General features: G+C 41.6%; 1 protein-coding gene across 1 annotated transcript in view; it reads right to left on the bottom strand.

Moving 5' to 3' along the window:
• Window positions 1–12,149, bottom strand: part of LOC121566911 (galactose-3-O-sulfotransferase 2-like) — a 29,658-nt gene extending 17,509 nt beyond the window's left edge. The window contains exon 1 of the mRNA XM_041876824.2: window positions 11,905–12,149. Coding sequence (XP_041732758.1) covers window positions 11,905–11,978 — 74 coding nt within the window. The 5' untranslated portion in view covers window positions 11,979–12,149. The remainder of the gene's footprint in view (window positions 1–11,904) is intronic.
• Between the last annotated feature and the right edge of the window lie 1,107 nt (window positions 12,150–13,256).

The following is a 13,256-nucleotide window of genomic DNA, read 5'->3' as shown; positions in this document are numbered from 1 at the left end:
ATTATTAAATATTAAAGCATTAGACCTATCACTAAAAGCTTCAGTCATACAAAAGTTATACTTAAATCCGAACTGTTTCTCAAGCAAATCAGTAAGATTGTCTCACCCAATGTTCAACAATGGCCTTTTTCCCTTTATTCAGATTACAACCACTCATTTTCAGTTATTTGAAAAGGAAATCATCTCCCAAATATCAATATTTCTAAAACAAGCCATAGAAAGTTGGTTGCAATTTCAATTTAATCCTCCAGAAACGACAGAACAAATAATGCAACAAATATTGTGGTTAAATTCAAATATACTAATTTACAAAAAAACTTTATTTTTTTTGACAGAATGTTTAAAAAGGGTATAATCTTCGTAAATGATATCATCGGTAGGACTGGTGGAGTTATGTCGCACATGCAGCTAACAAAAACATATGGAAATGTCTGCTCTACCCAAAATTACAACCAAATAATTGCAGCCTTACCGCAAAAGTGGAAGAGGAAAGTGGAAGGGGGAGAAAGTAAGGAACTTGTCTGTCGGCCTTGCATTAAAGAACATAATTGGTTAAGGAAAACTGTGATAAATAAAAAAGTAGATCAGTTTCACTTAAGGACCAAAGGATTGACAGCCGTCCCATATAGATTGCAAAATAGTTGGGAAGAGATTTTTGATGTACCGATCCCGGAATGGCTAAAGGATTGCAATATTTACCTGGAGCTAACCTTGCAGATAGCATTACTGGGTGATCTGAAAAGTCATAGTCAATCGATCAATAATATAATAATACTTTTAGCAAAAATGTTTATTTTAAATTCACAATCTGATCCCAAACCATCTCAATTGAGTTGAGGTCAGGTGATTGTGGAGGCCAGGTCTTCTGATGCAGCACTCCATTACTCTCCTTCTTGGTCAAATAGCCCTTACACAACCTGGAGGTGTGTTGGGTCATTGTCCTGTTGAAAAACAAATGATAGTCCCACTAAGCGCAAACCAGATAGGATGGCGTATTGCTGCAGAATGCTGTGGTAGCCATGCTGGTTAAGTGTGCCTTGAATTCTAAATAAATCACAGATAGTGTGACCAGCAAAGCACCCCCACACCATCACACCTCCATGCTTCACTTTGGGAACCAGACATGCGGACATTATATGTTCACCTACTCTGCGTCTCATAAAGAAATGGCGGTTGGACCCAAAAATCTCAAATTTGGACTCATCAGACCAAAGGACAGATTTCCACCGGTCTAATGTCCATTGCTCGTGTTTCTTGGCCCAAGCAAGTCTCTTCTTCTTATTATTGGTGTCCTTTAGTAGTGGTTTCTTTGCAGCATGAATGCCTGATTCACGCAGTCTCCTCTGAACAGTTGATGTTGAGATATATCTGTTACTTGAACTCTGTGAAGCATTTATTTGGGCTGCAAACTGAGTTGCAGTTAACGCTAATGAACTTATCCTCTGCAGCAGAAGTAACTCTGGGTCTTCCTTTCATGTGGTGGTCCTCATGATAGCCAGTTTCATCATAGTGCTTGATGTTTTTTGCGACTGCACTTGAAGAAACTTTCAAAGTTCTTGAAAATTTCCGGATTGACTGACCTTCATGTCTTAAAGTAATGATGGACTATAATTTCTCTTTGCTTATTTGAGCTGTTCTTGCCATAATATGGACTTGGTCTTTTACCAAATAGGGCCATCTTCTGTATATCACCCCTACCTTGTCACAACACAACTGATTGGCTCAAACGCATTAAGAAGGAAAGAAATTCCACAAATTAACTTTTAACAAGGCACACCTGTTAATTGAAATGCATTCCAGGTGACTACCTCATGAAGCTGGTTGAGAGAATGCCAAGAGTGTACAAAGCTGTCATCAAGGCAAAGGGTGGCTACTTTGAAAAATATGAAATATATTTTATTTTAACACTTTTTTGGTTACTACATGATTCCATATGTGTTATTTCATAGTTTTGATGTCTTCACTATTATTGTATAATGTAGAAAATAGTACAAATAAAGAAAAACCCTTGAATGAGTAGGTGTGTCCAAACTTTTAAATGGTAATGTATGTGAAAATGTGATCTTAGTATTTTAATGTTTAAGGAGTCTTGGAAGATTAGGCCAAATGAGGACTAAAAGAGATCCTAATAAAATAAAATTAAATTAACCAATTTGACGGAGTTGAATAATTTTGATAAGAATAATTGGCAAGTGTTGCGCAATCCAGGTGTAGAAAGCTCTTAGAAACGTACCCAGAATGACCCACAGCTGTAATCGCTGCCAAAGATGCTTCTACAAAGTATTGACTCGGGAGTGTGAATACTTATGTAAATGAGATACAATATTTCTGTATATAATTTTCAATACATTTGCTAAAATTTCTACAAACACGTTTTCACTTTGTCATTATGGGGTGTTGTGTGTAGATGGGTGAGAAAAAACACAATTTAATCAGTTTTGAAATCAGGCTGTAACACAACAGAATATGGAATAAGTCAAGAGGTATGAATACTTTCTGAAGACACTGGATAGGTAAAGCTAAATTAATCCACAAATATAATTGTACAATTATCTTAAATGAACCCATTTTCATGAATTTGATGATATACACTTGAAGCGCATTTAAAAACAGTATGGGACTTGAACCAGGAAGTAGGCGGGACTTTCCTAGGGTATAGGACATAGGAAAGGATACCACAGTAGATTCTTCCAGGAGCGAGAGTACAGTATGTGCAATTGAAGTGTGTCCAACGTCATGGTAATTACAGGGGGTGAAGCTGCTGTACATAAGTCAAAGAAAACAACATTGTGGTGACCTTCTACCCTGAAGACATTCCTGTCTCTGACTCCTGCCTGCCTTCAGGTGAAATAAGATATCAGGTTTGGATATAGCCTAATGAATTTTCCATTTGATCAGACACTTAGAATATTAATGACAACCACACTCTCTCCACATATCCCTCCATCTCTCTCTCACGCTCCCTCTCACTCTCTCTTTCTCTCTCTCTCTCGCTCTCTGTCTTTCTGTCTCTCTCTCCTTCTGTCTGTCTGTGTTTCTCTCTCTTTCTCTCTCTGTCTGTTTCTGTCTGTGTGTGTGTCTCTATCTCTTTCTCTCGTTATCTCTCTCCCTCCCTCTCTCTGTCACTCCTCCTCATTTCGTTAGGTTAAACTCGTAGTGACACATTCCCTATGTTTACTGGTTCTTGGACTTGGATACAGGCCCTACTCTGCCAAAAATCTAGAGAACATATATGTGTGCTGAGCCAAGGCATTTCCACAGAGTCCTGGAAATCAATCCCAAGCTGTGGGTTAGGCTTGGATACAAAAACTCTGCCTGACTCCACTCACAACCCCTAACACACACACATTCTGTACACAAACCACACACACATATACACACACATACACTACCGGTCAAAAGTTTTAGAACACCTACTCATTCAAGAGTTTTTCTTTTACTATTTTCTACATTTTGTAGAATAATAGTGAAGACATCAAAACTATGAAATAACACATATGGAATCCATGTAGTAACCAAAAAATGTGTTAAACAAATCTAAATATATTTTATATTTGAGATTCTTCAAATAGCCACTCTTTGCCTTGATGACAGCTTTGCACACTTGGCATTCTCTCAACCAGCTTCACCTGGAATGATTTTCCAACAGTCTTGAAGGAGTTCCCACATATGCAGAGCACCTGTTGGCTGCTTTTCCTTCACTCTGCGGTCTGACTCATCCCAAACCATCTCAATTTGGTTGAGGTCGGGGGATTGTGGAGGCCAGGTCATCTGATGCAGCACTCCATCACTCTCCTTCTTGGTAAAATAGCCCTTACACAGCCTGGAGGTGTGTTGGGTCATTGTCCTGTTGAAAAACAAATGATAGTCCCACTGAGCGCAAACCAGATGGGATGGCGTATTGCTGCAGAATGATGTGGTGGCCATGCTGGTTAAGTGTGCCTTGAATTCTAAATAAATCACTGACAGTGTCACCAGCAAAGCACCCCCACACCATAACACCTCCTCCTCCATGCTTTACGGTGGGAAATACACATGCAGAGATCATCCGTTCACCCACACCGCGTCTCACAAAGACACGGCGGTTGGAACCAAAAATCTCAATTTTGGACTCCAGACCAAAGGACACATTTCCACCGGTCTAATGTCCATTGCTCGTGTTTCTTGGCCCAAGCAAGTCTCTTCTTCGTATTGGTGTCCTTTAAATCAAATCAAATGTTATTTGTCACATGCGCCGAATACAACAGGTGTAGACCTTACAGTGAAATGCTTACTTACAAGCCCTTAACCAAAAATGCAGTTTTAAGAAAGAATAACAAAAAAAATAACAAAAAAATACAATATAAAATAATACAAAATAAAGTAACAAATAATTAAAGAGCAGCAGTAAAAATAACAATAGCGAGGCTATATACAGGGGGTACCGGTACTGAGTCAATGTGCGGGGGCACCGGTTAGTCGAGGTAATTGGGGTAATATGTACACCACCGTTAAAAAGTTTGGGGTCACTTAGAAATGTCCTTGTTTTCGAAAGAAAAGCAATTTCTTTGTCCATTAAAATAACATCAAATTGATCAGAAATACAGTGTAGACAATGTTAATGTTGTAAATGGCTACTGTACCTGGAAACGGCTGATTTTTGGAATATCTACATAGGCGTACAGAGGCCCATTACAGAGCCTTGCAAAAGTATTCATCCCCCTTGGCATTTTTCCAATTTTGTTACATTACAACCTGTAATTTAAATTGATTTTTGGGGGATTTCATGTAATGGACATACACAAAACAGTCCAAATTTGTGAAGTGAAAAAATTATAATAACTTGTTTAAAAAAATTCTAAAAAATAAATAACGGAAAAATATGTATTCACCCCCTTTGCTATGAAGCCCCTAAATAAGATATGGTGCAACCAATTACCTTCAGAAGTCACATAATTAGTTAGATTGCACACAGGTGGACTTTATTTAAGTGTCACATGATCTGTCACATGATCTCAGTATATATACACCTGTTCTGAAAGGCCCCAGAGTCTGTAACACCACTAAGCAAGGGGCACCACCAAGCAAGTGGCACCATGAAGACCAAGGAGCTCTCCAAACAGGTCAAGGACAAAGTTTTGGAGAAGTACAGATCAGGGTTGGGTTATAAAAAAATATCAGAAACTTTGAACATCCCACGGAGCACCATTAAATCCATTATTAAAAAATGGAAAGAATATGGCACCACAACAAACCTGCCAAGAGAGGGCCGCCAACTAAAACTCACGGACCAGGCAAGGAGGGCATTAATATGAGAGGCAACAAAGAGATGAAAGATAACCCTGAAGGAGCTGCAAAGCTCCACAGCGGAGATTGGAGTATCTGTCCATAGGACCACTTTAAGCCGCACACTCCACAGAGCTGGGCTTTACGGAAGAGTGGCCAGAAAAAAAGCCATTGCTTGAAGAAAAAAATAAGCAAACACATTTGGTGTTCGCCAAAAGGCATGTGGGAGACTCCCCAAACATATGGAAAAAGGTACTCTGGTCAGATGAGACTAAAATTGAGCTTTTTGGCCTTCAAGGAAAATGCTATGTCTGGCGCAAACCCAACACCTCTCATCACTCCGAGAACACCATCCCCACAGCGAAGCATGGTGGTGGCAGCATCATGCTGTGGGGATGTTTTTCATCTGTAGGGACTGGGAAACTGGTCAGAATTGAAGGAATGATGGATGGCGCTAAATACAGGGAAATTCTTGAGTCTTCCAGAGATTTGAGACTGGGACGGAGGTTCACCTTCCAGCAGGACAATGACCCTAAGCATACTGCTAAAGCAACACTTGAGTGGTTTAAGGTGAAACATTTAAATGTCTTGGAATGGCCTAGTCAAAGCCCAGACCTCCATCCAATTGAGAATTTGTGGTATGACTTAAAGATTGCTGTACACCAGCGGAACCCATCCAACTTGAAGGAGCTGGAGCAGTTTTGCCTTGAAGAATGGGCAAAAATCCCAGTGGCTAGATGTGCCAAGCTTATAGAGACATACTCCAAGAGACTTGCAGCTGTAATTGTTGCAAAAGGTGGCTCTACAAAGTATTGAATTTGGGGGGGGGGGATGAACAGTTATGCCTGCTCAAGTTCTGTTTTTTTGTATTATTTCTTGTTTGTTTCACAATTACTTATTTTGCATCTTCAAAGTGGTAGGCATGTTGTGTAAATCAAATGACACAAACCCCCCAAAAATCAATTTTATATTTTAATACTTTCGCAAGCCACTGTATCAGCAACCATCAGTCCTGTGTTCCAATGGCACATTGTGTTTGCTATTCCAAGTTTATCATTTTAATAGGCTAATTGATCATTAGAAAACCCTTTTGCAATTATATTAGCACAGCTGAAAACTGTTGTGCTGATTAAAGAAGCAATTGAACTGGCCTTCTTGAGACTAATTGAGTATCTGGAGCATCAGCAATTGTGAGTTCTATTACAGGCTCAAAATGGCCAGAAACAAATAACTTTCTTCTGAAACTTGTCAGTCTATTCTTTTTCTGAGAAATGAAGGCTATTCCATGCCAGAAATTGCCAAGTAACTGAAGATCTCGTACAACGCTGTGTACTACTCCATTCACAGAACAGCGCAAACTGGCTCTAACCAGAATAGAAAGAGGAGTGGGAGGTCCCGGTGCACAACTGTGCAAGAGGACAAATACATTTGAGTGTCTAGTTTGAGAAACAGGCGCCTCACAGGGCCTCAACAGGCAGCTTCATTAAATAGTACCCGCAAAACACCAGTCTCAACGTCAACAGTGAAGAGACACTCTAATGTATTTGTCCTCTTGCTCAGTTGTGCAACGGGGCCTCCCACTCCTCTTTCTATTCTAGTTAGAGCCAGTGTGCGCTGTTCTGTGAAGGGATAGTCTGGGTAGCCATTTGATTAGATGTTCAGGAGTCTTATGGCTTGGGGGTAGAAGCTGTTTAGAAGCCTCCTGGACCTAGACTTGGCGCTCCGGTACCGCTTGCCATGCGGTAGCAGAGAGAACAGTCTATGACTAGGGTCGCTGGAGTCTTTGACAATTTGGAGGGCCTTCATCTGACACCGCCTTGTATAGAGGTCCTGGATGGCAGGAAGCTTGGCCCCAGTGATATACTGGGCCGTACGCACTGCCCTCTGTAGTGCCTTGCGGTTGGAGGCTGAGCAGTTGCCATACCAGGCAGTGATGCAACCAGTCAGGATGCTCTCGATGGTGCAGCTGTAGAACCTTTTGAGGATCTGAGGACCCATGCCAAATCTTTTCAGTCTCCTGAGGGAGAATAGGTTTTTGCCCTCTTCACGACTGTCTTGGTGTGCTTGGACCATGTTAGTTTGTTGGTGATGTGGACACCAAGGAACTTGAAGCTCTCAACCTGCTCCATTACAGCCCCGTCGATGAGAATGGGGGCGTGCTCGGTCCTCTTCTTTAACCTGTAGTCCACAATCATCTCCTTTGTCTTGATCACGTTGAGGGAGAGGTTGTTGTCCTGGCACCACACAGCCAGGTCTCTGACCTCCTCCCTATAGGCTGTCTCATCTTTTTCGGTGATCAGGCCTACCACTGTTGTGTCATTGGCAAACTTAATGATGGTGTTCGAGTCGTGCCTGGCCATGCAGTCATGAGTGAACAGGCAGTACAGGAGGGGACTGAGCACGCACCCCTGAGGGGCCCCCGTGTTGAGGATCAGCGTGGCGGATGCGTTGTTACCTACCCTTACCACCTGGGGGCGGCCCGTCAGGAAGTCCAGGATCCAGTTGCAGAGGAGTCCTAGGGTCCTTAGATTAGTGATGGGGTTTGAGGACACTATGGTGTTGAACGCTGAGCTGTAGTCAATGAATAGCATTCTCACATAGGTGTTCCTTTTGTCCAGGTGTGAATAGGCAGTGTGGAGCGCAATAGAGATTGCATCATCTGTGGATCTGTTGGGGCGATATGCAAATTGAAGTGGGTCTAGGGTTTCTGGGATAATGGTGTTGATGTGAGCCATGACCAGCCTTTCAAAGCACTTCATGGCTACAGACGTGAGTGCTACGGGTCGATAGTCATTTAGGCAGGTTACCTTATTGTTCTTGGGCACAGGGACTATGATGGTCTGCTTGAAACATGTTGGTATTATAGACTCAGACAGGGAGAGGTTGAAAATGTCAGTGAAGACACTTGCCAGTTGGTCAGCGAATGCTCGGAGTAAACGTCCTGGTAATCCGTCTGGCCCTGTGGCCTTGTGAATGTTGACCTGTTTAAAGGTCTTACTCACATCGGCTATGGAGAATGTGATCACACAGTCATCCGGAACAGCTGATGCTGTCATGCATGTTTCAGTGTTACTAGTGTTACTAGCATATAAGTAATTTAGCTTGTCTGGTAGGCTCGTGTCACTGCTTAAGCCAGTACATGTCCAGGCCCGTCTGAAGTTTGCTAGAGTGCATTTGGATGATCCAGAGTAAAGGTGGTCTAGAGTTTTTTTTCCCTCTGGTTGCACATTTAACATGCTGGTAGAAATGAGGTAAAACTGATTTAAGTTTCCCTGCATTAAGTAGTGGTTTCTTTGCAGCAATTCGACCATGAATGCCTGATTCACACAGTGTCCTCTGAACAGTTGATGTTGAGATGTGTCTGTTCCTTGAACTCTGTGAAGCATTTATTTGGTCTGAAATTTCTGAGGCTGGTAACTCTAATGAACTTATCCTCTGCAGCAGAGGTAACTCTGGGTCTTCCTTTCCTGTGGCGGTCCTCATGAGAGCCAGTTTCATCATAGTGCTTGATGGTTTTTGCGACTGCACTTGAAGAAACTTTCAAAGTTCTTGAAATGTTCCATATTGATTGACCTTCATGTCTTAAAGTAATGATGGACTGTCATTTCTCTTTGCTTATTTGATATGTTCTTGCCATAATATGGACTTGGTCTTTTACCAAATAGGGCTATTTTCTGAACACCCCCCTACCTTGTCACAACACAACTGATAGGCTCAAACGCATTACGAAGGAAATAAATTCCATAAATTAACTTTTAAGGCACACCTGTTCATTGAAATGCATTCCAGGTGACTACCTCATGAAGCTGGTTGAGAGAATGCCAAGAGTGTGCAAAGCTGTCATCAAGGCAAAGGGTGGCTATTTGAAGAATCTCAAATCTAAAATATATTTTGATTTGTTTAACACTTTTTTTGGTTACTACATGATTCCATATGTGTTATTTAATAGTTTTGATGTCTTCACTATTATTCTACAATGTAGAAAATAGTAAAAAAATTAAGAAAAACCCTTGAATGAGTAGGTGTTCTAAAACTTTTGACCGGTAGTGTACATGCACAGTCTAGCAGCTCATTTGCATGTGGCAGTTAAAGGCTTAAATGCTAATAGGAGGAGGTCAAATCAAAGTCTACCTCTAAAGAAAGATCCAGAGCCAACTAATTTAGATTTCCTTAACCACTGAGTGGACTAAAACAGCCAACTGGCTTTGTCATGCCCTGTGGTCACATCCAGTTCCACTGCACTGAATAAAATCACACACTTTCCAAAAACAGTCCTCAGCCCTGCACCGGAAACTATTCCCCTGTCTAACTAAAAATGGAGGGGGACTGGGGTTAGTTTGAGTCTAACTGGAGAACCGTGCCACTACCGAAATCCCTTCCACGAACAGAGAGGGAGGGGAAGAGAAAGAGAGAATAGTTGATTTAATAGTTGTTATATTAATAACTGAATTTGATTACATTTCTACATAAGTCACATACATGAAAGTCACTGAAGACCACCGATGTCCACGTCTCACTGAGGACCCCTACAGGGCAGCACAGTCAACACTAATCAAACCACGGTTCTACAATTCAGCACAGACCAATACAAACAGAGCTTAGAGAAGGAAACCTAATTCATGATAAGCAGACGTATGCAAACTCACTGCATGCAAACTAAGGTCTAGACTATAGTGTGATCAGCACTATATCCAATTCCTCCAATTTCTAGAATTGATACACACACACACACACACACACACACACACACACACACCCAGTGATAATACTTATATTGTGATATGAGCAGTAATAACAGTCATATTGCCAAGGTATTAAACTGAGCAGCAGCAGCCTACAGAGAGATAGATAAACACCAGGAGGCCATGGAGCCCATTGACATGAGGAATGAATAAAAGGGCCTTTTAACAAAAAGCCTTAGGTTTTCCCAGGCTATGGAGACATATGGATAATGGCCTGCCCTTCTCTGCCTGCTGCACAGCTACACTCCTGCATGCCAGCGGACACACATACACAGTACGCACACACACATGCACATGCCCGCACACAAACACATACATTCCTACAGGCATTTAAAGTACATCAGATTCTCCCATATACTACTTAAGGTGCTACACGCACACTCACACGTGATCATGCATGCACAGAAGCATACATTCACGCAAACACAGCCTACATACACTGAGCATTTTTCATCACTCTCACTCCCCCTAACTTTCTACCTGGGGTTGGACTTGTGGTCGCAAGGGATGGAAAGGCCCAAACCCAGTGAGAAGTTCTGCGAACCCAGTCCTATATGAAGGATTGCAGGCTTGCATGGTTTCCCAGGTCACATGTATGTCTCTAATAACATTTCCCAACTGGCTGATCTAGACTTGACCAGTTAAGTAGGGAGTTGTGGTAATCTCCTTGGATGTTGATATACTATCTTATCGTGACACACAACCCTACAGAAGGACTTCTAGGTCTTTTCGTTGGGGTAAAATATTTGTACTAGATTATAGTGTAGTAGCTACTTGTGTAAACAGTAAGATTATGCAGTCTGTTCATAATAATATAGCTATTATCCTTAACAGTAAAAGGGAAACATATAGTGGTTGATTCGGTGTCCTTGTGTGCAGTAAGGTCCGGCGGACCAGTTTATTATGGTGTTGATATCTGCTGTATTAGGCTGTACTGACATCCTACACGTTTTCGATCTTGTTCTTATTGGTTCCAAATGAAAAGCCAATGACCTTTAGGCTGAATTTCAGGACTGTTTTCATCCATATTCTTGAACACGATTAGGGGTTTGACTACTGGACGTTTAGAAATGTAACTTTGGGTCACTTTATTACACATCAGATCTTGCCTGACATTTAGATTTGTACCTGTATATGACCTGTTCACCATAATTTGTGTTTGCATTGAAGTTGACTGTTTTCAAAGTGCTCTCAGTGCAGTTTAGGCTTTAAAATTGTGTTTTAAGAACATGAGGATTCCCTTCAGTTTTACTGAGTTAGCTATTTATTATTTCATTTGGGCCCCCCTTACACGCCAGTCTATGTCTAGGGCATCTAAATGGTAAAGTTAAGTAATTTATTAGCTTTGTGGATTTATTCTGCATTGCTTGTCATTGCAATTAAATCTCAATTTCTTTGAAACTTGTCATCTTAATTCTATTAGAATGGTCATAAAAATCATTCTGAACCAAAAAAGAGATTCACAAAATCCATTAGAATAAGCTTTCTGAACTGCCGATTTGCGTAAATGCTAACAGTGCCATTGCATTATTTTCTCTCCATAGTCTACAGTTTGTGGTCAGTGTGAATGGGAGCAATACAGCTATTTATTTAAAGGAAAGAATTTGCGCCTGACTCTTATTTTTCAAAATAATGGGCAAGTTGGCCGAGGCTGTAGCAACGAGTACTCTAAATCAAATCTAAACAAACATCTCATCGTATGGCACTCCACTGTTAGATTTGGTTCTCTGCGAGCGCATATGAATAACGGAATGTATCAGTAGTCCGCTGTTTCGCCTATTATGGACAAGCATTCATTGTGGGCAATAGCATCACCGACCAACAGCTTTCCAATGAACTATCGCTAAAGGAATGTAACACAATACAAAAGCCCAGAAGTCAGCATTAATTCACTTACGAGCCGCATGGTAGAGATGAGGTTAAGGAGAACAGCTCGCGCTCCTTGATCGATTTCCTTGGCGAGGGTGGCATCTCGTGTGTCTGTGCCAGCAGGGATGTGCCCAGGAACCCCGGTCCGCATTAAACTCCGACCAACCCAAGTCACTCTCCCAAGACTCCCCGTCCCCAAGCCACAGACTCCCTAGTCCCCTTTTAGAGTAGGGTTCCCCAAGCTCTCAGCTCGGAACTCCTCCCGCTGCCGACTCATTGGCTCGACGCGCAGACAAACCAGAGAGAGGGAGTCAGAAAGGGATGGAGAAAGGAGAGAGGGAGGAGAGAGGGAGGGGAGGAGGCAGGAGGTTACAGCAGATGAAATCGAGAACAAAGGCTTGGATTCTTTGTCACCAGCTAGGTAGTTGTCACACCGTTCTTCACAAGGATAAAGCAGTTACTAGTCTTGACGTTACATGCGACCTTGCTCAGCGTCAAATTGGATTTGTAGCCTACACAGTTTGGGTAAAATCCCATTCATGTCGAATTATACTGGAAGTTTGAGTAGGTTTGTCTTTTGTGTGGAATATCTAGGAACATATTACATTTATAAGGTGATGGTTGTTATTATTATAGCCCAATAACACTTTACTGTAACAGGCTTATAACCATAAAACGGCCTGACTGTTTACGTCATTTTTGGAAGAAATCCGGTAATATAATAGCTGCAACATCCATAATGAGTTTTCCAGCTGAGTCTGTATTTGAAGTGGCACCAAATACAAATGGTCCAGGAATGTACTACACTGTGCCAAAATGCTATCTACACCTGCAGGGACAATCTTTAGAAATAGCTATTTTCACAGGTTGTGCCAAAAATAAGAGGGTGAGAATTTTGCAGCAGTGACAGGCAGGGGCGTACTGGGACAAAATTAAACCCTGGCATTTTAGCCCCACCAGCCCACATCACTGCGCACTCTCCAACATAGAGAAAAGTTATTTTTCTCACTATATGTTTACTGAGTGATGATATTTATTTCATTCACAGGCATCTTAGAAAACCTGGTGGATTTGTTGTTCAGCACCCCCCAAACCATATCAGGAGAAGAACGCTGAGTCAGTATGTGGCCAGGCACAAGTCCCACTTCAGGTTGGTCACATTTGATCTGGTCATAGGTCAAAATACTATCACTTGTCTGTCCTGGAATTCACCTAACAACCATTGATAATTTAATCAGTGCTGTGTGTATCAACTCTATCTTGTTTTTCTACAGATAGAGGACAGGAGAGATGGTTTGTCATGGAGTCCCCTGACTAAAAGACAGGTTGATACAGATGTCTGAACTGGGAGAGACTTTGCACTCTGCATTCATATGATAC

The sequence above is a fragment of the Coregonus clupeaformis genome, chromosome 5 (assembly GCF_020615455.1).
Source record: "Coregonus clupeaformis isolate EN_2021a chromosome 5, ASM2061545v1, whole genome shotgun sequence".
NCBI classification, from domain to species: Eukaryota; Metazoa; Chordata; class Actinopteri; order Salmoniformes; family Salmonidae; genus Coregonus; species Coregonus clupeaformis.
The sequence above is the reverse complement of the archived record's forward strand: the minus strand, read 5'-3'. Positions and strand labels throughout refer to the sequence as shown.